The sequence below is a fragment of the Aptenodytes patagonicus genome, chromosome 6 (genome assembly GCF_965638725.1).
Source record: "Aptenodytes patagonicus chromosome 6, bAptPat1.pri.cur, whole genome shotgun sequence".
NCBI lineage: Eukaryota > Metazoa > Chordata > Aves > Sphenisciformes > Spheniscidae > Aptenodytes > Aptenodytes patagonicus.
This window is the reverse complement of record NC_134954.1, coordinates 43,289,762-43,314,909: the sequence shown is the minus strand read 5'-3', so window position 1 is coordinate 43,314,909 and position 25,148 is coordinate 43,289,762. Positions and strand designations below refer to the sequence as shown.

Sequence of the window (25,148 nt, the reverse complement as noted above, 5' to 3'; positions counted from 1 at the left end):
TGCACGATAACTGTGTGCGCATATGAAGTTACGAAACCCTTCTCATGTAAAAATAACTCCCATTTCTGGGGAAATAAAAGATAATCTAACATCTACAGTGAGGTCGGTAACAGAGGAGCTTTCTTCACACCTCGTGCCTTTCTGCCGCTAGGCCCTCCGAGGAAACGAGCGCAGCAGCAGCGCCTACCGGCGCGGCTCCCCGCAGCCCCCCGGGCTCAGGAGGCCCCTCCAGCCCAAAGCACGCCGGCTGCCCGTTCCCAAGGGGCGACGCTTCGCCCGCCCCAAGACAGCAGAGTTGGGCCGGGCCGCGGCGGCGCGGAACTCGTGCGTGAGGGCGCGGGGCGGGGCGGGCGCCATAACGGGAGGGACCCGCGTCCTGCCCTGAACAAGGTTCCCCTGCGCCGGCTGCGGCTGCTCCCGCTCCCGGCTGCTGCCGGCGCGATGTCGGGCTTCAGCCCGGAGCTGATCGATTACCTGGAGGGGAAGATCTCCTTCGAGGAGTTCGAGCGGCGGCGAGAGGAGCGCAAGAGCCGCGAGAAGGTGAGTCTGCCCCGCCTGAGAGCCCCGCGGCCCGGCCCGGCCCGGCCCGCTCCCTCCCTCCGTGACAGCACCGGGCAGGTCACGGACCACTTCATGAGCAGCGTGGCTTCCTCTCTTGTGGGGGGGGGCTTATGTTAAGTGGTGCTGTGCTCAGCTATTGATTACTGTGCTCAGCTATTGATTACGCCTACATAATTGTTAATTTCTGTGCAAAAATTGTAAGAAACGAACTTTAATTTGTAAGGGTGATTAGGTACTGGTAGAGCAAGTTGTTCAGGGGAGCGTGCACCTTTCAGAAGTGCAGAATGCAGCATTTTGGTTCATGCCAGTGTGGCTTGCGTCCCTGGACTTGGCAAAAGCTAGCGGCAGTTACCTTCAGGCACCGTAATTAATTTCTTCTTTAGGCTGGAGCAATGAGCAGAAGCAGGTTTTAATATAAAATCATCCAGCGTATACTGCTACTGCTCCCCCACCATCTTCTGTGTGAGATCTAAGGAAGAGATCCAGTTTGACTCCTTTTGGTAATTTTTGTGGCTTCTCAGCAGCAATAAATACAGGGAGACACAGCTTTGTGTCTAAAAGCAGATGGAGGTATTATGAGAAATTCTGTATGCTTGATCGGAGTGTTGTAGTTAACTTTAACTTTGCCATCTTTATGTCAAAGTGCAACTGAATTTCTGTATTTCCTGATCTTCAGAGAGCAAATTCAGCAGAACTCAGCTGTCATGGAAGGACAAGTGATATCCTAGGGCAACCTTCTTACTGGGTTAACAAGTGCTATTTTGATATTTCATTTTGTGTTTAAAAAGGCAGGCTTCTAAAAGGATTTGTCACACATTTGTAACTTTTTTTAATATAGTCAACTATGGCATCTTACCTCACCGTAATGCCAAACAAGCAATGGACTAATCTCTTCAGTCAAAAGTAATGTGAACAGTCACCGTCTGAGTCGCCCCACATTGATAAGAATATAAATGTCTTGAAAGCAAGTAATGCTGGGGTTTGTTCGTTTAAAAATATAGCGCTTATTCTACCTGTTTCACTAGCAGTGCAAAAGCTGGAAAGCCGTGCTCTAAATGCTAATTGTAAATATTAGGCGAAACAGGAATAAGTCATGTTACAAAGCTGATAACTAATATCGTTGGTGTGCATAGGATGGTGAAAATGCATCTGCTGAGGAAAACGCCGAAGATGTAGAGGCTCCATCTTCATCCAGAAAAGTATCTGGGAAATCCCAAAGTCAGGATGAAACTGACGGTAGGTGTTAACATAATAATTTCAGTGAAAAATGTATGTAAAAGGTCGTTGAAAGCATTTGCTCTTTGATAGCTGACTTTTTATAAATGCCTGGCTGCTTCTTTTGAACCTGTGGGTATTGAAGCACATTGTTAGACTGTGTATCTTTGTAGGATGTTCCGAGTCCTAGCCAGGGTTTTAACTTTGTTCAACATTTTTAAGGGGCTGGATCTGGCCCAACTGGCCATCTTTTTCTGGGAAACCCTCCATTTTCCCCCTTCTGGCTTCTTGGTCTCAATTATTTACTCTCTCTAAAATTACAAATAATTTGAAGTTTTTAACTTATCTCAAAAAGTTTTCTGTCTGTTTTGTTTTGGCTTTTTTCCTGTTCATCTCTTTGCTAGTCTTTTGCTGAGACTTGAAGGTTTCAGAATATTTGATTCTGCTGTGTGTTGCCTTCTTCCATTGTCATCCAAAGTGAAATAAAATAGCTAAAAAGGGGAGTTTCTTTTTTTCTCTGTGTTATTTCTCCTGCTCGGTTATCCTTTGGCCTGTTTAGAGTGCCGACATTTATTTCTCTCCTCATTTTCTGCTGGATATTCGTAGCTACAGAGTCCCTGTCTGGCTTTCTTTGTGCAGTTACTGGGATGGTAATATCTCCTTAGGTGCCTTAGCAAAATAAGCTTAATTTCCTTGGGGTTCCTACGTAGTGAAAGGACTTGTAGGAAGTGGTAGGAGCAGCACTTCTCTCTTTAGTTTGTATCAGTGCTTGTTGATCCCATGCCTCAGGTTCTGGATTTGAGCTTGGGATTTAGAGTGCTGCAGTCTGTTTCAGACACCTTCTCTTCAGAAGCTGTACTCCATGCACCGGTCAGGGCATATTCTTGTGGGATTGCCAATGCTGTCAGATAGCAAAGTGCAATTTTGCAATCTCTTTGCGTTGGTTCTTACACTCCTTTTGCTACTTTCACTGCAAATTCTCATCATTCTGTTTGTTTGTTTGTTTTTTTCTTTTCTTAAATTCCAAAAATAAGCCTTAAATTTTCTCACCTAAAATCTGCGTCAGTGGTGCCTTGATTTTGAAAGTATGGCCAGACCTCATCCTAGAAGGACAGAAAATGAACACTGGAATTATGGTTGAAGCCAGATATCTGTGGTTTCTTATTGATCCTTTCTTTTTGCTGATATCTCTGAAATACTTCCAAGCTGCTCTTTTCTGCTCTGTATTCCACCTAGTCTGTTACATGTTTTTTCATGCACGTCATCTTTATCTAAGAGAAAAACATATCCTGATAGATTTGTGTGATAGTGTTACTTCTGCTCTTGTACAGAGAACACAGAAGTCTCAAGAGCAGTCAGAATCAAGGAAGCATTGATAATATTTATCACTATTTAAAGAGTTGCTGTTAGAATCAGCCTTAGGATATTCAGAAGAAAAACGTTAGAAAAGGTCATTGTTAAAATCACTTTTGATACACAAATCTTCAGAGCTAATCTGCTACAATCTTCAGATGATTCCTGCAGCCAAGGAGACTGAAATAAAAGGGAAATTAAATTAATAGTTAGTTTTTTTCAGATGGGAGGGAAGAAAAATCTTGATTTGTAGATGCTTAATATCCAAGTCAGAAAAAAAACAACCCACAAAAAAATAAACCATGAACTCAGGTGTAGTACCCAATTCCCTTTTGTATATAGGCAATACATGATAGATTTATTTTTCAGTCCCAACTTATATTCTTTTATGAAATCTTCAGTTGCCCAATCCCCCAGCTGAAACCTCTGAACACTACATATTTTGGTATTTTGCATAGATATAGACTTGTGGGCAGTTATAACCCTGGGTTAACTTAGTAATGAAAAGCTGTAATTAAAAAATGTGAAAAATTTTAAGATTATATGCTTTAAGCATATTTATTTTGGATGTATAGCATCATATTCTTATTTGTTTTAAAGAATTTTGTTATTTCTTTTTTTGGAGGAATGTGAATAATCCAGATTTTGTGTTTACACATGTTAAAAGGTGCTTATTATCATGAGTAGAATAGTTACAAGATCTTGTTTTAAATTACTTCTAAAAATTGGTTGCTGCATTATTGTTTAGTATAATTGTCTGCTCGCTTAGCCTCTTCAGCTGAAAAGCTTTATTCCATCCAACCTGTTCAGTGCTTGAAAATGGCTTAATATGCTTCTTTTGTATGGCTTGAGAAAAATGTTGAATAAACTGTTGTTCTGTGTGTTCCTCCGTGCTTTCATTTCAAATATCCAAAAAATGTTAGAGGCTGGGGTATACTAAGCATTGGTGATGAATTGAATTTTAAAACCAAAGAGGTTGTTAATAGTTTTTCTGCATTTCTGCAGGTCTTTTTCTTATAGAATAGCTGTTTCAAGTGGGCTACTAATTATGAAGAATTCCGTTTTCTCTGCACTTGTCCTGATAAGCAGCATGTACTCTTGATTATATCATAAACCCTTTTTGCTTCTTTCTCAACCAGGAGAAACTTCAGATGGCGTCAGTAAATCTGTTCATCGGGTCTTTGCGTCCATGCTTGGGGAAAATGAAGAGGAGGAGGAGGACGAAGAGGAAGAAGAAGAAGAGGAGGAGGAAGAAGAAACTACTGAGCAACCCACAGCTGGAGACGTTTTTGTGTTGGAGATGGTACTTAATCGAGAGACCAAGAAAATGATGAAAGCAAGTATTTAAACTTTCATGTAACTTCCCTTTATCTCCTGAAACGTAGTGCATAAATGCCAGTTTGTGTGATTTTAGTTACTTTCTGAAAAACTTGCCTGAAAATAATTCCGTGTAGGATACTTCTGCTTGTCTTGGTGTCGCCTGTCTTTGTTTTTTAAAAAATTACTGTAGATTACTGTTTGAAAACTTCAAAAAATATTAAAGTGAGTTTTTTCAGTGTCTGGATCGTGTTTGTATTAGATATCAGAGTTACTCTGTCAGTTATGAAAACTAGCAAATATTTTGGTCAGTCATTTTAATATCGCTAGCACTTAAGTAACTTGTTATTAGGTTGTGTTAAGCACAAGTGTGACTGATGTCTCCCGAATTTGGGCACAACTGAATCCTCGGTAGAAATAATATCCCTTTTCCATTTAGGAGAAAAGACCTCGCAGCAAACTTCCTCGTGCCTTGAGGGGTCTGATGGGAGAGGCCAATATCAGGTTTGCTCGAGGAGAACGTGAAGAGGCTATTCTAATGTGCATGGAAATCATTCGACAAGGTATGTTAGAATGGTAAAACTTTCTGACTTTAAGGATGGGGTGAAATTGCCATGTGCACAACGAAGATTCCGTGTGGCTTCACTGATGATGAAAATACGCAGTACAAGGAAAGTCACCATGTAAGTAGTGTGGAATTGAGAATTCGTACTGCGTTTCCTTTGTTCTTTTGCTTATAAAAAGAAACTAGCGCCCTAATTCTGCAGAGGCCTGGGCCTTTGCTTAGCTTTACACAGTTTGCTTTTATCGCCTTTGTAGAACCAAGGTTTAAACATCAGCGTGACTTACAATGTAGAATAATGCTATAAATGGTTGTTGTTAGATTCAGTCAGGCTGTTTAATAATTTATAAAAAGGAATTGGAAGCTTGTCTGCAAGTTTTTTATGAATTTAAACAGAGCAATGTTGATGTTTCATATAATTCTGATATCTGTTGTTTGCAGAAAGGCCAGTTATTTGTTTTCAAGGTGGTTTTAAAACAATAGTTCTTAATCATTCTTTTTGTCTTTTCACAGCTCCTCTTGCTCATGAGCCATTTTCCACTCTTGCCATGATCTACGAAGACCAGGGTGATATGGAGAAGTCGTTACAGTTTGAACTAATTGCAGCTCACTTAAATCCTAGTGATACTGAGGAATGGGTTAGACTTGCAGAAATGTCACTGGAACAGGACAATATTAAACAGGCTGTTTTTTGCTACACAAAAGGTAGCGTAGCAACCATTTTAATAGTTTAAAATAAATGTTAGGTGTTAATGGCAATCATTTTGTTTTCTTCTGCTTTCTAATTTAGTTTGCTGCAGTTTGCTAAGATTCTGGTATCTCTGTCCAGACTTTGGTAAAAGATTAATGAATCTTTAATATAGGATGTCCTTTTCTTACAAAAACCTTGTGTGTGTCCATTAACATTCATCTAGTCAGGAAATGAATGTGGAATCCATTGTTGCCTTTTCCTAAACTAGGCTGCTAATACGCTTTTTCTTGTAGCTCTGAAATATGACCCAACCAATGTGCGTTATCTATGGGAGAGATCAAGCCTGTATGAACAGTTGGGGGAACATAAGATGGCTATGGATGGCTACAGGCGTATTTTGAATCTCCTGTCTCCCTCTGATGGAGAGCGCTTTATGCAGTTGGCTAGAGACATGGCAAAGTAAGTTGGATTTTAAAATACTGTGATTTGGTTTTCCAGAGTTTCTCAAAAGCTGGTATTAATAAGCTCTGCCGCTGATTCAAGCTGGGTATGTAGCTGAAATCAAGGAATGCAGGTGTTTTTGCTGGGGGTGACCCCCACACAAGCATGCACCCCCCAACTATTGTGGTGTTTCCGAAGCCTGACATGTGGGGGTTATCCTGTGTAGGATCAATGCATCATCTTAGAAGTGTTGCACTCTCTTAGAGTAGGAGAATAAAATGCAAATACTGATTACTGGAAAAATGCCAATAGTATACAATTATATACAAATGTAGTACATTTTTAATCTATATAATATCACTAGAGACCTGGAAACTTGCTGCCAGCAAATCTGAATGAAACAAAGTATTCAATCTGAAATACAAACCATCTGCAACAGAGTATAGTTTATATGTCATTTGTGATTTGTTTCTGGAGCAAGTAGAAATCCGCTTCCTACCCTTTTCTGCTAATGAGAGCAGATCAAGTCATAGAAGCTTGCCTGAGACAGAGAAGGCTTGTAGTTAAAGTGTGTAGCTCTCTTATTGTAGTTTTTAGTAAGTTGTTCAACTACTTTATATCTCAGCTTTCTCATGCATAACTTGTGGAAAACTGTTACTGGCCTGTTTCAAAACAGTTTAAGTCTTTTGATCTTCATGGTTGTGAAATGCACCAAAAAAATGCAAGGGCGTGTATTGTAACAATATTATTATTGACGGTTTTTCTGAAACCAGGTTAATGTGATACATTATTGATACCTGGCTCGAGGTGGGGGATATTGTGATGAAGATTCCAGTAATGTCCTAACATATAGGGGAGAAAAAAATGGTAATAATTTGAAATACATAAAAGTTGTAAGGAAAGAAAAAACACCCCCTTTCTCACTGTCTTCTGTAATTTACTCTTGCTAATGAAGATATTTGCTAATAGGCAAAAATAAAAGAAACATGAAAATCCTTTTCCTAGTGTTCAAAGTACATATTGTCAGTTATCTCAAATACTTAGTAGCTCATATCTGTGTTTTATAGGAGTTATTATGAAGCCAATGATGTGACCTCTGCTATTGAGATAATAGAAGAAGCCTTTACTAAACACCAGAGCCTTGTCTCCATGGAAGATGTTAACATCGCAGCTGAACTATATATTTCTTCCAAACAGTATGACAAAGCATTGGCGGTATGGAGAATTAAATGCATTTCTGTATCATGTTCAGCACCTCTTTGCCAGTCAGGATGGATAGTTTATATTCCCGTAGTGCTTAAATACGGTCATATTTCTATAGTGATAGAGCTGATCAGATACAGATTGCTTGCTATTAGTTCTGTAGTCATTAGCATTGAAGTTAACGGCTTGATTTAATAAGTTGAGGGCTGATAGACTTGTATGCTGTTCCAGGTTTAAAATTTTGGGATCCTTCTTCTCCTTCTCTACAAATGCCATAATCTTAGTAGCCAGCGAAGACCTATGAACTGGTTTTGTGAGTACTACCAGCAAAGGGCATTCTCTAAGTTGAAGGTTAAAAGGGTGACATTGAATGGTCTAATGGTTCAAATGCAGACCATAGTGCTTTATCCGGCATACTTGTGTTACGACTAATAATTTATGCATTAAGCATCAAGCAAACATTCCAGAAAGGCAATACGTCTTGACTCTAAGGCATCAGGAATCGGAGAAGATCGCTTATCTGTTCCAAATTTGTTCTAGCGGTTTTTAACCCTCACTTTTGAGGCATGTTTCTGAGTTGATTTGGTCTGGCTTTGAGAGGAAAGACTTTAGTATCTGGCCATTGTTATACTTTCCGAGATAGATTGAAGAGACACTATTAGTTGGGACTTTCTCCTTGTGAACATTCTTATTTGCTGTTATTAAATTACCTCCTTTTTTTTTTTTTCTTTCTTCCTTAAGATTTTATTTAGTTCTCTTTCTGTCAGTGCAAAGCATCATGAGCCTGCAGACAATTCCTCTGACCCTTCTCTGTACTTCTTCCCATTTTAAAAATCAGTCAATTTTATGTACACAGTATTTAGCTGCCAGATTTATTAATACAGTACTCAGTCATAGAACTGTTCCCCTGTTTCTTATTGATGGTTCTTCTCAGGTCTGTTCCTGTGATGGTGTTTCTTGTTCCTGGATAGCTGAAACTGTATTTGAGCTGGTAAACTGAGCCTTTAAAAAATAACTATCTTAATACAATCATCTGGTATGTTCCTCTAAGGGCCGTGTACCCTGTGTTTATCACTCTTGTTTTGGCAACAGTAATGACTTAAATATTTACTTTTCAATTCATGAACAAAATACCAAACTGCATTGGGTCTTAGACCAATGGTCCTTTACACTTGTGCGTTTCCGTCCTCGCAGCTCCCCATTGGCAAGTGAATGTCTTGAATTGTCTGTCTTTGGTTTCTATTTTTTTTAATTAGTTGTTCTATTGAATTATACTAGTTTTATTGAGGTCATGATGTGTGTGACCAGGGCTGTTGTAAAATGTCTATGTAGCTGTGAATTTTATTTAATTATTTCTTTTAACTGAGGCAAACCATATCGTTTCCTTGTGATGTATTAGGCTGAGGAATCCTTGGAGCACTTTGGAAAGATCTGTGGAGAGCTTAGCTGTTTACCTGGTGCTTTGCTTTCTTTTTCAGTCTTCCAAAAGAAGCTATAAAGGTTAAAAACTTCTCTAGTTGTGGTGAAAGTAAGTGTTGTATTTGCTAAAGAGATGCTGATTGGATCATCTAAGTAGTCCAAAAATAGCGGACAAAGACATAAAGTGATCAAACTCAATAATAGTCAACTAACCCCACGTGAAATGAATGCAGCTTTTCTTCTGATAACTTCTGTGGTGTCTAAAACAACTGCCATATGGGCTGATTACTCCATATATCCTTTAAATCTTTAAAGTGATCCAAGTTACTCATCTGTTTTAGGTTATTACAGATTTTGCAGGAATTGTACTTGAAAAGAAAGTATCAGAAAAAAGTCCACCCGAGGAGAAAAAAGGTAAGTAGCTAACAAGCGGTTAGTATGACCCTGCTGTTCATCTAATATGACATCTTTCTTTCCATTACCTTTTCAACTCCTGGGTATATTTTGATGCATGTTGACAGGCTTTTCTCTTTTTAAACTTTTCAGTGTTTTTAATGAGTTACATGGCATGACCTCAGCTTTCTATAAGGAGTTACTCTGATGTCCAATTAGCCCTGCTGACTCATTAAGGACAAGGACTGCTCTCCAGGCAACTGGAGGCCTTTTAAAGTTCTAAACATTCTTTGGAGTGTTCACATCAGGCCAGTTATTTCTGCCAGCTAAATAGCTTCTGAAAAAAAAATTAGATAAGTTTAGTGGCATCTATACTCAAGAATATCAACCTTTGACCTGAGGATAATATTCTTCATCAATCCTACTTCTGTTATTAAACATTTAAATGTTTTGGTATATAGAAATCTAGGGATATTAGCTTGTAATTGAATAAAGTAGGTCATCTTTGGGAAACCTGCTTCGTGAAAGTCATTGCTTAAGTCTGAAGATGTTTGTTTGGGCTGTAGAATGATCACAGCACGCCAACTCCATAAGCAGACAGTCTGTTCTGTGGTTAAACTGGTTGTTTGTTTCAGCAATCCAGTCCAAACCCAATGTAGTATAAGATACTTCTGTTGGCTTTTTGCTTTAATGGGCCAGGTAAAAATACAGTTGATCAATGAACAACTGTCCTGATAGAGACTTTTAACAGATAATTTGTAAGAAGCAAAACTATAATGAGTCTAAGAATTAAAACAGTGTTGCCAAGTTACCTGGGGTGTGTAATTTCGTAAGACAAAGCTTCTAAACTACCCAAGAGCTTGGTTCCCTGCCTGCTGTTGCTTTATAACTTTTTTGAATGCTTCCTGCTCTGCTGTCCTTCAAAAAAAAAAAAAAAAAGTCCACTTTTCAGAGTAAGCTACCAATCAAGTATGGATTCCAAATCTAGTAACTTTTGGCTTAGCTGGTGCTACTATGGTAATCTGTTAATCTTTTTAAAAAGATACAGGGGCAGTGGTAGAAACTCAGGAAAGCCAGGAGACAGTGACTGACGACCAAAGTCATCCGGTTGCTGAATCCAGTGCTGCAGGTAAGTAATTTAATTTTTTAATTTCATACAAGTCTATTAACTGATCACATGCTCAGGAACCAGGTTGCAATCATATAAAAGTTGGGAAAAATTTCTAACAGCAGAGAAATAGGGCTTGATCCAGAAAAGGTTTCTGTGTACTGTCTTCCTTACTCAGAACTTACTTCTAACCCAGCCAGCCACCAAAGCCAGAAGCATTCTCCCAGGGCTTACCCACTTTGAAAAGAAAATTTTTCATTTCATAAGAATTTATCGGTAGCTCATGCTGGGCATTAAGGTGTGCAGAGAATGATGAATTAATCTGCATGTTGTGATTTGCAGTAATTGGATGTGAATGTAGAAGGTAATAGGGAAGCCTTATGTTGGAAACCACAGTTTTCTCAGTTTATAGCAATCACCCTTTATATGTCTGGTGTAAGAATTAAGGTGAAGGAGAACTTAAACAGGGTAGTTAAGGAGGTGTCAGGCTGCACGTGAAGGAAATATAACAACGGAGTTCTATTGTATGACCTGTAGTTTGCTAGCATTGTCATGGGTAACTACTCTGTCTCGTGTTTGCACTGTCATCAGATTGCATTCTGTCGATGTGTTGTGTAGAGTTCTGTAGTTAACTGTGTTTAACAACGTATACAGCCAGATCCCTGCTACTCAGGAGTCAGCTTAATAAGAACAAATAGCTTAATACAGGGTATTTCCTTCAGAAAGCAAGAAGAAGAGGGTACAGGTGCATAAATTGCTTTATGAAGCAAGCACAGCTTAAGAGGGCGAAGGCTCTAAGCACATCCCACGGGATCATGCTGTTGAAGTCGATGCAGGCTGACAGCACTTGATACTTCAGATGAAATTGTTAGGATCAGAAATAGTAGGAAGAAGTTGTTCCAACTATCGGGAAAGATGTAGAGGAAAGGGAGAGGGCAGGCCTACACCAACATTTGCTAGAATCGGTGAGAATATATTTTCTTCATTGGAGCTGAACGTGGCCTGGAGGGGATGTGGAGCTTGTGAAGTGCTTGTTAAAGCCTATGGGTTCAGAAAGAAATTCTTTATCTTCTCACAGCTGTGGAGAAGGTCAGCTGCTGCATACCTGAGGGCGTTCCCATAGACATCACGGTCAAGCTGATGGTGTGCTTGGTTCACTTGAACATCCTAGAGCCGCTCAATGTAAGTAGAAACCAACTCAGAAGTTGGGGGATGTTCTAATAAATTACCAAAGCAAGTAATTTTTCCTGTCTTCGTATGACTGAGGTCATTGGGGGAGCTGCAGAGATTCTTTTTGCTTCCCTCCCACTCCAAGAGAGAAACCTAGCAAACCTGTAATAGCAGAAATACTGTTTTTGTCCTTATAAATTATGCCTCCAGTGGAAGTATTACTAAAGCACAGTAAATCACAGCCTATGTGCTGTGACAGGCCCAGGACCACACTGCAAAATTGTTGAACGCTAAGGAACACATCTTCGCTTTGTTTTAAAGCCCTACTAAATCTGAAGACTGTTCTTTCATGAAGAGCACTCCTCACTGATGGGCACTTTCACCCATTGGATGTGAACTGTATGGATGGGTAGGATGTCTAGAATAGAAAAATGTGGCTTTTTCAGGAATTCTGAAATTCAGGTCTTTATTTTTCACTTTTAAACTAACATTTAAGTAAAGGAAGTGTAGTTCAGAATGCAAATAGAATAAAATTAATAGCATAAAAATGTAAGCTTCCAATAACCGTATCTTAAAGAAATGTTCTCGTTGGTTATTTGTGCTTTTAGTGTTTTGTGTGGTTTTTTTAAAGCCTCTTTTGACCACTCTGGTGGAACAAAATCCAGAAGAAATGGGTGACTTGTATTTGGACGTTGCAGAGGCATTTCTGGATGTTGGAGAATACAACTCAGCACTGCCTCTCTTGAGTTCCCTTGTCTGTTCAGAACGATACAACTTGGCTGTTGTCTGGCTCCGGCACGCAGGTGAGAAGAAGCAGGACTGCTGAACACGTGGTACTGAGAGATGATAATACAGTGCTGAGCATTTCCAGGGACCTTTATCTAAGATAACTGGAATTTTAGATTCACATGTTGAATGATAATTGGTATTTGCAAAACTATAATTGGAGTTTATTATGACAACTCTGTCATGGAGCATTTTCTTGTTCTTCATATAGATTGAAATGTACTTCAGCTAAAAATACTTTATTTTCATGTAAGTGAAACAGCATCTATTTTGCATTCCATCTTGTGTCAACTGATGATGCTTTAAGTGAAACTGTGGTGCATCAGTACATATTTCTGTATATCATCACTTTAATAATACACGTTTTGGGTGGTTTTAACTGAGAAAGTACCCGAAAAGTGTGTTAACTATTTTGCAAGCTTTGAAATCTTTTTCTGCCATTTAAGTGTGGTGTTGATGGTATTTGTAGAGTGCTTGAAGGCTTTGGGACACATGGAGCGTGCTGCAGAGAGCTATGCCAAAGTTGTTGATCTTGCTCCGTTGCATCTGGATGCAAGAATCTCACTTTCAACACTTCAGCAGCAGCTGGGCCGACCTGAAAAAGCTCTGGAGGCTCTGGAACCAATGTATGATCCAGATACACTGGCTCAGGATGCTAACGCTGCCCAGCAGGTGGGTAAAGTGTTCTGTGCTTCCAGTTTAGGATATATTATTCTGCTAAACTATGGTAGTCGTCAAAGATGTCAACTATATAGGACCAGGGATTGAGACTTACTTATCTACAGCATGGTGAGCCTTCAGAGCACAGCCAATGATTCATTACAGAGTATCAGGGATGAGTCCCCATGGCTCTTTCTCCCCAGCCATTTTATCAGTATTTCCCCTGTCCTACCTGATTACTTTTGTGTGATGTACAAGCTCTCGGTCACAGAATCAATCTTGACACCAATCACTTTGCGTCAAGTCGATCAGCAGTTGCTACATACGAGCTACATGGTTTGGCCTCTATTGGTTGTAACTGATGGCATAGCAAAAGGTTCTATATCCCCTCTCCAGCAGCACCTTCACTATAGGTAAGAGTTACGCCGAATTTCTCTGAAATTTGAGAATTTGAAACAGTAACTACTGCAGGGCAGTTTAGGGAGATCTTACCTGCTGCTGCTAAGTCTTACAGCTTTCTAGAAGATTTTACAATCCTATTAGTACTGTATTGAGTCAGAATTGTTTGTTTTATAAACTCACTCTCTGTGCAAGAGGTTAAATAATAATGTTCAATATTATCTAGGAATTAAAGCTACTCCTCCATCGTTCGACACTGTTGTATTCCCAAGGCAAAATGTATGGTTACATAGACACTTTACTTACGATGCTGGCAATGCTGTTGAAGGTAAGCCAGTCTTTCCAGCTGCACTTTAAGAAATGGGACAGCTATGAGTTGGGTTAAGACAAGCGACAGACAAACTCAGGAGGTAAGGTAGTGTTTTTTATATGCAGATGGTTTCATAATTTTGTTAGGTAATAATCTTTCAGGGAGCCTATAATACTGGTGTTCCTGCCTGCAGTGTTCAGAACAGAGGACCACTTGTGTGTAATTCTTAATACGGTGACTTCAACTCCCTGTTTCTCACTGTGCATAGAACACACTGAATACTAAAGCTGCTTCTTGCCTTTTTAGCAGTCAGCCTAGTGCTTTTGTGAAGTGTTGATACTGGCTTCTATTTCAACAACTTTCTTTTGAATTTCTTGATTTTTTTTTTTGTTAATATTTTCTTGTGATAAAATGGCCAAAGAAGAATTTGTTTAGCCAGTAATTACAGTGGTGGTGGTGGTTTTGTGTTAATTGATTTTTGTTTAAGTAGGGAGAGAAGGAGGGGAATATTTAGATCTCAATTTTATCCATCTGGTCACAGCTGTTACTATTATATTACACCGGTTGAATAGCTGACTACCCACATATTTCTGAAATTGATACAGAAAAGCATTGTTCTTGTTATGCCTCTGTGCAAATAGTTTTGATTTCGATATACACAGGGGTGTTCCAATCCCAGGAAAAGTCTTTTAAGCCATTTAAAGAGTTTGTATCTTTCTTTTGCATAGCCCAGTTTGCACTGGAGCATGAGACAATGCAGAGATAACACTCCTCGTGCGAATGTTCTCTCTCGCGATCTTGCTCTATTGTGGCGTTTCTAAGTTGCAGACTGTTTTGGCATGCAACGTGAGCAAGATGGATTGGCCATAAAGCTGCCTTTGTCATAGGTTGTGTTAATGTAATCTGAAATGCCGCCCTTAAATTTGTTTCTAGGTAGCAATGAGCAGAGCTCAGGTGTGTTTGATATCTAGTTCCAAATCTGGAGAGAGACACCTCTATCTTATTAAGGTGTCAAGGGATAAAATTTCTGACAATGACGACCAAGAGACAGCAAATTGCGATGCGAAAGGTAACAAATGTTTATTAACAACAAAGCAACAAGATGAACTTAGTTCTGAAAAATGAAATAAACGTTACTATTTTGCATGCTAAAATCCATGCAGTTCATGTTAACATTGCTTTATTTCTAGGGCAAAGAAGGCAGCAAAAATGAAGATAATATAACTTAAGGGAACAATCCCCATTCAGAGAAAAATAAGATTACAGAATAATTCAGATTGAGAAGGACCTCTAGAGATCATACGGTCCAACATTCTCCTCAGTGCAAATATAATACACGCAAGTCTAGAACGTAATAGAAATATGTTTTACAAGTGGTGTGATTTTTTTAAACTGGCCCAGACTCAGTTGAGCCAGACTACACGTTCTTAAGCACCGTTTGGTAGATTAGGAAGAGTAACTGTAATGCATTCATATAGTATGTTTACAACTTGAACTGTGTGTATTTCTTGCCATTTGTTCCCAAGTTTTGACTGTTTTTTTGCTGGTGTTTTACAAACTGCACTTAAACTGAAAAAAGTAAATATTTTATCTTTATTTTACCCGTTAATGTTGAGATGTTTTTGAAAAGAACAGTGTGATGTATGCACCTTTTTTTTAAGAGTTTAGCTCTCTTGTTTTAATCTTCTCAACTTACTGACTTCATTTATATTATATTTTTAGCCATTTTTGCTGTTCTCACAAGTGTTCTGACAAAAGATGACTGGTGGAACCTCCTCCTGAAGGCTATATATTCCTTGTGTGACCTCTCCCGGTACAAGGAGGCGGAGCTACTAGTGGATTCCTCACTGGAATATTACTCATTTTACGATGACCGACAAAAGCGCAAGGAGCTGGAATACTTTGGGCTCTCTGCTGCAATTCTGGACAAGAACTTCAGAAAAGCGTACAACTATATCAGGTGGGGTACCGAGAAGGAAGAGCAACCTGTTCTGTAAGTGCTTCCACTGCGGCTGCAGTCATACTGCTGAAAATATCGCTAAAGGAGGCAGGCTGATGCTTTCCAGCTTTTGCTAAAACAGATAAGGCTTTTGAAACTAAAGGAGCTTTCTGATAGCCTTTGATTGAAAAAAATGCATAATGCAGTAGGTTGGTTGATTTGGCCAGAACCGTTGGTTCTGTCTTTCACTCTCAACTTTGCCTCAGTCACTGACCTGCTCCTTGAGTGTCTCTTCTTTGTTATCTTCCCTAAACTGTCGAGGTTCTATTGCAGACACAGTATTTCCTATAGCGTTTACTAATTTCTTGTATGCTTTTCATTCTGTAGAATCATGGTAATGGAAAATGTCAATAAACCTCAGCTATGGAACATATTCAATCAAGTTACTATGCAATCTCAGGATGTCCGTCACCATCGCTTTTGTCTCCGCTTAATGCTGAAAAATCCTGATAATCACGCACTGTGTGTCCTAAACGGGCATAATGCGTTTGTATCTGGCAGTTTCAAGCATGCTCTTGGTAATGTCATTAATGTTCTAATACTAACAAATATAAGAAGTGAATGTTTTTTTCAGAGAAAGATTTATTAAAGTCATTTTTTTCATACCTCAGAAAATTATAGGTGGCTTCACAGTGTTAGTCTGGTGCTTTAATTATTTTGTACACAAATCCAAGCATCACTAAAGAGTTTTGCTAATAAAAATTAAGCTGGTTTGTTTCAAGTTTAGCACACATTGCAAATATAACCAACTTGCAAAGATAATTGAAGGCTAATGATAATAAAGAACAAGAAGGACAGAAACAGACCAATTTAAACAGCAATAACGTTGGTTGGACATTTTAAGCAGGCCTTTGAAGTAAACCTACTGCTTTCAGTCAAGCCCTCCAAATGTCACACTTAAGATGTGTGGCCTTCAGGATATAAATCCCAGCAAGGACCTTGTTTGCCTTCTGTGTCTGATTCTTTTCTGCTTATGTTTTTACATCACAGTTTGCATTTTCCCTTCAGAATCCAAGGAATGCTGAAAATGTAACATTTTCTTTCACGTTTTTTCCTGTGCATTTTGATGCAGGTATATTAAACTGTTTGTTTTCTTAGTTCACATTTCTAAGTTGAAGATTTTCTTTTTTGCCCTTAAATTCTTAAGGAAAGCTTTTCACAACAACCATCCCGATTCAATTATTTGCTTTTAGGACAGTATGTGCAAGCCTTTCGTGCAAACCCAGATGAACCTCTGTACAGTCTTTGTATTGGCTTGACTTTCATCCACATGGCTTCTCAGAAATACGTGTTGAAAAGGCATGCTCTTCTAGTACAGGTGAGTTAGTGTGATTATTTTACGTATAGTGTTTCCTGGCTTTGTATCTTGCAGACAGTTACAGCTACAACATACTCTGTTTAAATAACTTTTCATAATGAATACGACATTTCAAAAGAGGGAAGTGGCGAATCATGAACACGGATGAGTATGCTTTTGAACTATAGTTACGCCCATCTGAATCTCCTCTCCTTTCAGTAAATGTAGCTTGTTCTGCTGTGTGTATACAATGATTGCTCACATAGATGTCAGCAGCTGCCAGCTGTTTGTGAAAATATTACTAATTTCAGTCTTGATGGCTGTAGTCCGGATTTTCTTCCAAATTTTTCTTCTTGCCCTGCCTTGCTCTGAAGAAGTGCTGTAGAGTAGAATCTATGCCACGTGCCCTTCATAGACACGTCTCATAAACTGCATTGTTGCAGCAAACTTTAGAGACTTAGAAGTGGGTTTTTTTCCCCATCTTCCTTTTCTCTTCCCCCTTTTAGGTGCCACTTACAGCTCTCTTTGTAAAGATCTCGTGAACTCCAGTGTAGGCTACCCTCAGTTTTTCAGCTTCCTTATTCACGTTTTTCTTTCATCTGCCAGATCCAGTTACAAACCACAGGCTGATTATTCCCAAACAGAATCTTGAAAGTAATTTCCTGTACTCTCCACCAAGTATTTTCATTAACTTGAAATGCCTTTTAAGTCCTGTCGCCACTGAGCTCAGAGTCAGCAGAATATTGTGAAGATCCCAAGCTCTCATGACTTCTGAAATTGCTGAAAAACTGTAGCTTGCACTGATTTTGACAAAAACTAAAGGTCCTCAGCTACTCTAAAACAAGACCAATTATGTTAGTATCTTAAGAGATTTCGAACTTGCAAACTTTGGCCTAATTTTAATAGTTTTATCCACTTCTTTCTGTAATCAGCCTGCCTTTCTTATATGGGCTGCTATGTTCTCCTTTTGTAACGTACTTGAATGATGTCCTATTTATGTTACTCTCTGGTGATACAGTTCCCTGCTTTTTCTCTTCTCACTTCTTGCTTACTATACTTGGTATATTTACGTCCTTTTTTGCTCCTATTGTAGTTGATTAATAATGCAACCACAGTGACATACTGGTGACCTAAATTATGATCATTAGCTCCTTGTGTCTGAACTAATTCCTCATGTTGAAGGAGGTATCTTCTCTGATTACCAACACGGTCCCTAGAAAGAAAGTCCTCTATTTACAACAGAATCATCACCTTCCAAAGTGGTAACAAAAGGAAATGCATGGGAGAGGATGAAAAAGTTGTGTGCTCGATTACTCCCTTCTGAATTCACCTCTTCTATCTGTCCCTCCTGAGTTTCCCCCAAGGGCTCCTTCAGTGTCAAATGAAATGCTGCATTTTAATGTAAAATAATACTGTAGACCTCTTTATCTTTCCCTTTGTTCTGTATGGGAGGTAGCTCTGGTCTGATGCCATTCACCTTTATAGCATCATACAAACCTTGAGTCATGAAGAGTCCGTGACACACCAAGCTGGTAGGCAATGACATCCTACAGATGAGAAACAAATCACTTCTCTCGCTTTACAGCATGTCAGTGTATAAATGAGCCTAGTTTGTTCCACCGGTGCCTGGTCACTGCCACTTTATGCATTGCCCTGTTCTACATCTTCTGGGACGTAAATACGCACCCGAATAGGCGCGTAGTACCTGGTAGGTCCTGCTCCTCTGTCTGAACCACAGCGTGCCCCATAGGAGGAGCAGGTATTCACACTAAGGTTGGCAACGAAATTATGTACACCTGGGATTCTGCTAGTCATATACTTTAAATATATAAGCATATATTTTAATTTTAAACTAAAAGCAAAATAAGAAGTATAACACTTAGAGAGTGCTTCGACTTTAAATTTGTTAAAGCATAGCACTGGAATTGCTGGGTATGAGTTTCCTTTCAAATTCTGCTGGAGACTTGGCAGTTAAACATCCGCTGGCTTCAAGAAGGGACATGAACTCTCGCCCGCTTCTTAGGATATACGGATTTTTCATGCCCTTATTCAGTGATGTTTATTTTTGGCCACTTTATAATATTATGTACTGATAATTTCCCTGATAACTGGTATTGGAGTAAACATTTATATGGAGCACAAGATCAAGAAAAGAATATGCTTGCATTCCAGAAATACTACTTTGATATGTACTTCGTGAGTTCAGAATTTTGTAGAATTCAGAAAAGTTGTAGAATTAAACCATTTCTTGCCGTTATCCAAGGCAAAGAGTGAAGGAAAGGGAATGAAGGTTTGGGGTTTTTTTTTCTCCTTTAAAAAAAAGTAAGTGGGGGAGAGTTATCTTTTAAAGATTTTTTTAAGAAAAGTAAGATCTTGCTCTAGCCTGTCATTTGCCTGCGTGTTTTTTAAAGGTGGTCAGCTCTTTCGAACATGAACCAGTCTTATCTGCATGTATATACGTAAACATATACATACATACTTACATATTTAGCAAGCTAGTGCCATAAGTCACTGTAATAAATTGAACACAGTTATTTATTAAAAAGATCTACCCATTGTTATCAATGGCAGTGAGACTGACAGAGCACAGTTTCTGTAGTCTCAGCAATCCAATGTGACTTATTTTTTGCCTTCAACTTGCACGTGGTTTTGTGGGGAAGCATAGATCAAAAGTTTAAATAGATACATTTAAACACCTGTTCTCCAGCATATTTTACTGCCAGCTTCTTAAAGGGAACATTCACAAATGTGCATAATATGCGTACAGGGGTTCTCCTTCCTTCACCGGTACTTGGACCTGCGTGGACCATGTCAAGAGTCTTTCTACAACCTTGGCCGTGGCCTTCACCAGCTGGGATTACTGCACCTGGCAATCCACTATTACCAAAAAGTACTTGAACTTCCTCCTCTCACCTTAGAGGTACTGTATCTTTGTAAGTTATGTACAGAGAATAAAGTCAGGTCAATGTTAATAATTTCTCAGCCATAGTTAAAATAGGTACATAAAATCTGTGTAGTTGAGTTATTGTCACCTGGTAATGTATTTAAGCATGTGTTAATTTCAAAGGTATGTGAATTTTGAAGGATTTACTAATAGGCTGAAGTAGCAGCAAAAGGGGTTGCTAAACAACTTTACCTGAAGAAGTAGCTGAACTTTATATATATTACATGCAATAAATTATAACTGGAAGTTCTATATACTCACCCATGCTATAAAACAGCACGCTGGAGCAATATGAACCAGTATTAAGAATGCCTAAATGCATCTGAGCCATGGTTTTGCTCTGATTGATCTGTATGAGATCATCCTGACTGATGTGTCATACATTTACAAGTCTGGTCTGAGAGAAAGTTTTTGCCTAGCCTTGGCATGGGTAGGGAGAAAAATTACAAGTGTGTTTAGGAAACGGGAAGGGTTGCTAAAGTAAGGCACGTGGGTGTTACTGGGAGTTCAAAGCGGCAATCTTGTGACCCTGTAAAAGATACAGGCAGTATTCACATTCTGATTGTAGAAACAAGTGCTTTGCATACAAAGACAACTTAAGATAGTACTTTCCTGTTTTGTGAGCTGGCGATCTAATTTAGGGCTCATGTTCTGAGTATGTAATTATATAACTCTCTGGTGATTAACAACGTGTGGAAACTCATTAAGGAGGGAGGGCACAAGGAATACTACTTCTTATGTTTCTATACAGCTGAAAGCCTGTATAAACCATGAATGCATGATTTGATTCCACTCTAACTGCTACTCATGTTTCAAGTTTTGTACTATTTTTGCACACAGATAACTTTTTTTAATCATTATTTTCACAGGGAATAGAAACTGATCAGACAGACTTGAGAAGAGATACTGCCTTTAACTTGTCGCTTATTTATCAGAGCAGTGGAAATACTAGAATGGCTCAAAAGATGTTGTATACCTACGCAGTTGTATGATGAGGTTTGTGGCAGGTGGAATTGATACTCTTTGTATTAACCTTTGCATTGTGCAGTGCTGGGGAAACCAGTTTTATGTGCAACTTTTTCTATAGATGGTCAGAGACATGGCTTGTGCCGTGTATAGCCTTATGGACGACTTCTACTTCTGACATTTGAACTGTACCGCATATGGATGGAAACTGTCTGTTCCCAGTACAACGCTGACATGCTCAAGCATGTCTGTTATTAGCTCTTCTCCTTTGATGCATTGCTCTGTAATGTGATATTCAGTCTTGTACATAGAATCAAACAGCGAAAGCTGAAGCCCGGTGCGGCTTGTTGGGGTTTTTTTTTAGGGAAAATTTACCGTGTGCAGTATTACAACTGGTTACCCGCGAGGCTGTTCAAAAAGCCATATTCACTGGTGATGAGGGGTTTTTAATGTGCAGCATTGAATTACTATAATACAGAAGAAATGGGCTCATACCTCTCATCCCTAGAGAAATGCTCTCATCCCTAGAGGATGGAGAACTCGGTATTTCAAGATCTTTAAAGTATTTAGAGTTTTCTAGGAGTTCATATTCCCAGCAGCTGTTCTATTTGAAGGAGATAATTGATTTCTGCTTTACTGAAATCAGTTGTGAGCTTTGTTCTTCTGAACTTGTTAATAAAAATTCTGAGGTTAATGATAATGTTTACTCATTCTCAGCAAACATATATCCTACTGAATAGCTTATAGCAAAAATTAATATGATAGTATCATACAGCTTATTATTTAACATACATTGCAAATTGTCTGGGTTTTTAATTATTTCTGACAGTTGAACGGTAGCATATGATGGTGGAAGCATGCTGCTTCCAACCCAGCAAGAGAAGCGGGATGCAATGCTTTATCATAAATGAGTATATAGTTATATGTATATATAGAAATGGATATATGTTATGCGCTACAGCAAAATAAGGCTGAAAAATATTTTTCAGCAAGGTAGTTTGCTGAATAGAAAACAAACTGTGCTGTTGCCTCCCAAGCACTCCTGTTACTGACGGTATCACAGATAACTACTGCTATTTGCTTTCAGCCCACTTTTATATGTATTTGTGTTCTGTAATCATTTCATGCAATTGCAATCAATGATTAAGAAACAAGTCTTGTGGAATTGCCTAGACTAATTTTAAAGGTAAGGCAATGTTATCTCAAATCAAACATTAAATTACAATATATTGCATGTCCACTTCACTAGAGATGCTGGGCCATAGTGAGAATACAAAGGTAAGAGACAAATACCAAGGAAGTCTCACTAAGGACAGCATGTTTTACTTGGACATAGAACTTGCCAGCACTGCCTAAATACAAGTCCCATGCCAGGTTTGCAGAACTATAAATTAAATAACCATTTTAGTTATGTTAGCCTGGGGTATTCATAAGCTGCAGAAGAAGGGAGAGAATGACTCCCTTACCTCCGTTTTGTTTCTCATTCTTTGTGATACCTCATCACTGGTTTTGACATGATTGATAGCCAACTGTTTGCTGTGTGAACTGGAGCTGACTCACAACGTATGTACAAGCATAGTATTGTTGCATCATCTTGGGGTAAAAATTATTTCGTTGAAGCTTTCCTTATTCTTTATTGGCCTTTTCACATCTTGTAACCCCATTGATTTTTTTTCTTCTTGCAGCGAATGACTCTTGTCCCTTCATACGAAAAAAGTTTATCATGTCCCAGGAAATAGAGCCCTCAGCACTGAACTAACGCTTAGAAAACAGAAGCCAGAGATCTGGTACACAGATTCCCTTTGCGTTACCCTTTTCCAGAACTGAGTCTGAAATACTCGGAATCCTATTGCTTGTACATTTTTTAAAATAGACTTGACATAGAGGAAGGTTGTGGGGTTTTTTAAGACTCATCTTAAAAATCGACCAACATCAAGGCATTACTATTAATTACTTTCTTTCTGATCCCTACTGCTGCTAGAATTCTGAAGTAGTTTAGTTTTTAAACCGAGGGGGTATGAATCTTAGCATTCATACAAATAAAAAGGAAAAATACAATCTGAATGCTGATGACACTTAAACTGCTTTCTAAATTGTTTTTAAGCACCAAATAACAGAAACTTGCATTTCATTAAACCCAGTCAATATGGACTGGAAAATTCATCCTGCTAGCAAACAGTGTTCTGAAAGGATGTTCTAAACAATTGTGACCATCTGGAAGGAAGAGATGCTACTTGTCTCAATGCCAATTATCTAAAGCTTTCTCAAATGCTTGTGGAAAAAAGCTATGTATGAAGAGAGAACTTAGATTTTTCCTTAGCTATATCCAACTTGCACATATATGGTTATGAGATAAACAGTCTTTTACTTAGATTTCACTTTTACACAATATTATAAATGTTATATTGTAATGGTGCAGCAGTAACAGATTAGACTAGTCAAGACTTCAGACAAAGCAAGAGACAAAATAGACGCTGTAGGAACATGAGCTCCCCAATAAAAAGAAGTTTAAACAGGTGCAGCCCACGTGAACTGACCTGCCTGAAGGAAAAGCAAAGCACAGAACATGAGATGTGTACAGAAAATACATATGCTAATCTAGGCTTTAAGTATATAGCCACAGCTGTACTGTCCAATACAGAATTGGGTAAGTTTTAAACCATGTTTCACTTGCAATACTGCTAATAAAGTGCCTTTACTTTGGAATTCTTTCTCAAACAATGAAGTTGTGAACATGTACTGCACATTTCATCGTTGTATTTTATGTAAGGGATGGAGGATACACAAGGGATTGTGAGTTTGAAACACAAGTACTTCTTGAGGTATGAGCATCTGTATGGGATTTATTTTGGCATGCGCTATATTCACGTTTAGGCTTACCTGGGTGTAGCTTGTTTTAAGGATGCTCACAAGGATGTAACACTGGGGGAGATGAACCCAGCACCCTTCCTAATTCTCCTTCACAGTAAGGACTATTTTACTGAAATGTAAAATCGTAGAATCACAGAATAGGTTGGGTTGGAAGGCACCTTTAAAGGTCATCTAGTCCAACCCCCCTGCCGTGGGCAGGGACATCTTCACCTAGAGCAGGTTGCTCAGAGCCCCATCCAACCTGACTGTGAATGTGTGGGAACAAAGAGCAAGGCAGGAAAAGCTTGAAATTCAGCCATTACAGTTTTGGGAAAGCTTTCATAAATCACTGAGAACAAGAGACTAAGAGGGAAAGAATACTTAAATCAATGCCAGCCTTGTCTATCGGCATGTTGGGAATATTCCTCAAGCCTCACTAAGAGAATTTCTGACAGTTTCAGTCAAACATACTACATATATTGTCAAACGACTTGGTTTAACCATGATGATTTTGTTAGCTGTTTATTGCTGAAAGACTGCTCATAAAAGCATCTACTGATTGATTGTCTTAAAAACTGAGTCATACCTTTTCAGTTGTGCTTACCTGATGCCAGCATTGACAAGTGTAGAAAGCTGTTTGCCATCCCCATTTGCTGAAGGCCACAGATTGACAGAAAAAAAAAAACAACCAACCTTTTAGCTGCTTAGAAAATTCATTTTTAAATACTGCAAATATCACTATAACTAAGAGACTTGGCAGCTACCAAGCCCCGGGAAAGGCTAGCAATGTAGACCTCAATTATTGATCCTGCAGGTGGCAGCAGCGTTCAATTACTACAACTTTATGGAAATTACTATGTTAAAAGAAAATAGCAAGTTCATGTCTATCATGTACTTCTGATGCTTTGAATGGGTGAGCTGCCACTCACCATGCTGTGGTTCACATTGCAGAACAGGCTCTGAGCAGACAAACTAGTTTCCTTTCAAATGAAAGCAAGTTAGAAGATGGCTTCCAGAAGTGCTCCAGTTGCTAGTGAGCATTCAGTCAGCAGGATCAGACTAGAGCAAATCTGAAGTAAAAACCAATCTGAACCACATCCTGGACAGCTGGACCAGCTCTGTCATGCCGCATGTGAGCCACTGAGCTGCATCACTTGCTAGAGCATGCATAGCCAAAACTTAAGGTAGTGCTAAAGTGAAAAGGTACTGGGATACAGTAATCCTTCACAATTACATCGTATCTTACTGCCTTCCACCCTAAATCCCAAACAGGTTTAAAAGAAGCAACAGGATGTGTTGAACCTGGCATAGACTGTCACTACGCAAATACAAGTAAGTACCACGTTTAATGGCCACAGCCATCTAATCAGACTTTGCATTCAATATACAAAGTAACTGCAGATGCACGGCCCTAGAGAGAGCAGGGGATTCTGGAACAAGGAAGGGGTGAAGAACCAGCTCTTGAGGTATACCATATGTTGGTAAAAAACTCCTGCAGAGGGAA

General features: G+C 39.0%; 1 protein-coding gene across 6 annotated transcripts; it reads left to right on the top strand.

Annotated features, from left to right (window-relative positions):
• The first annotated feature begins 377 nt into the window (after positions 1-377).
• On the top strand, positions 378-23,526 carry GTF3C3 (general transcription factor IIIC subunit 3). Of its 6 annotated transcripts, XM_076342269.1 has the most exons (20): positions 378-540; positions 1,695-1,797; positions 4,269-4,465; positions 4,886-5,009; positions 5,522-5,713; positions 5,993-6,158; positions 7,208-7,355; positions 9,104-9,176; positions 10,198-10,284; positions 11,342-11,445; positions 12,065-12,236; positions 12,689-12,891; positions 13,505-13,606; positions 14,522-14,657; positions 15,311-15,548; positions 15,915-16,105; positions 16,781-16,905; positions 19,652-19,804; positions 20,698-20,824; positions 22,480-23,526. In XM_076342269.1, exons 1-19 carry the CDS (start codon positions 442-444, stop codon positions 20,818-20,820), a joined length of 2,736 nt encoding a protein of 911 aa, XP_076198384.1. In that variant the 5' UTR covers positions 378-441; the 3' UTR covers positions 20,821-20,824; positions 22,480-23,526. The 6 variants fall into 6 exon arrangements, with proteins under 6 accessions (XP_076198384.1, XP_076198383.1, XP_076198385.1 ...); XM_076342268.1 differs by lacking the exon at positions 22,480-23,526 and having other exon boundaries at positions 20,698-21,494; XM_076342270.1 differs by lacking the exons at positions 19,652-19,804; positions 20,698-20,824; positions 22,480-23,526 and having other exon boundaries at positions 16,786-16,886.
• The last annotated feature ends 1,622 nt before the right edge of the window (positions 23,527-25,148 follow it).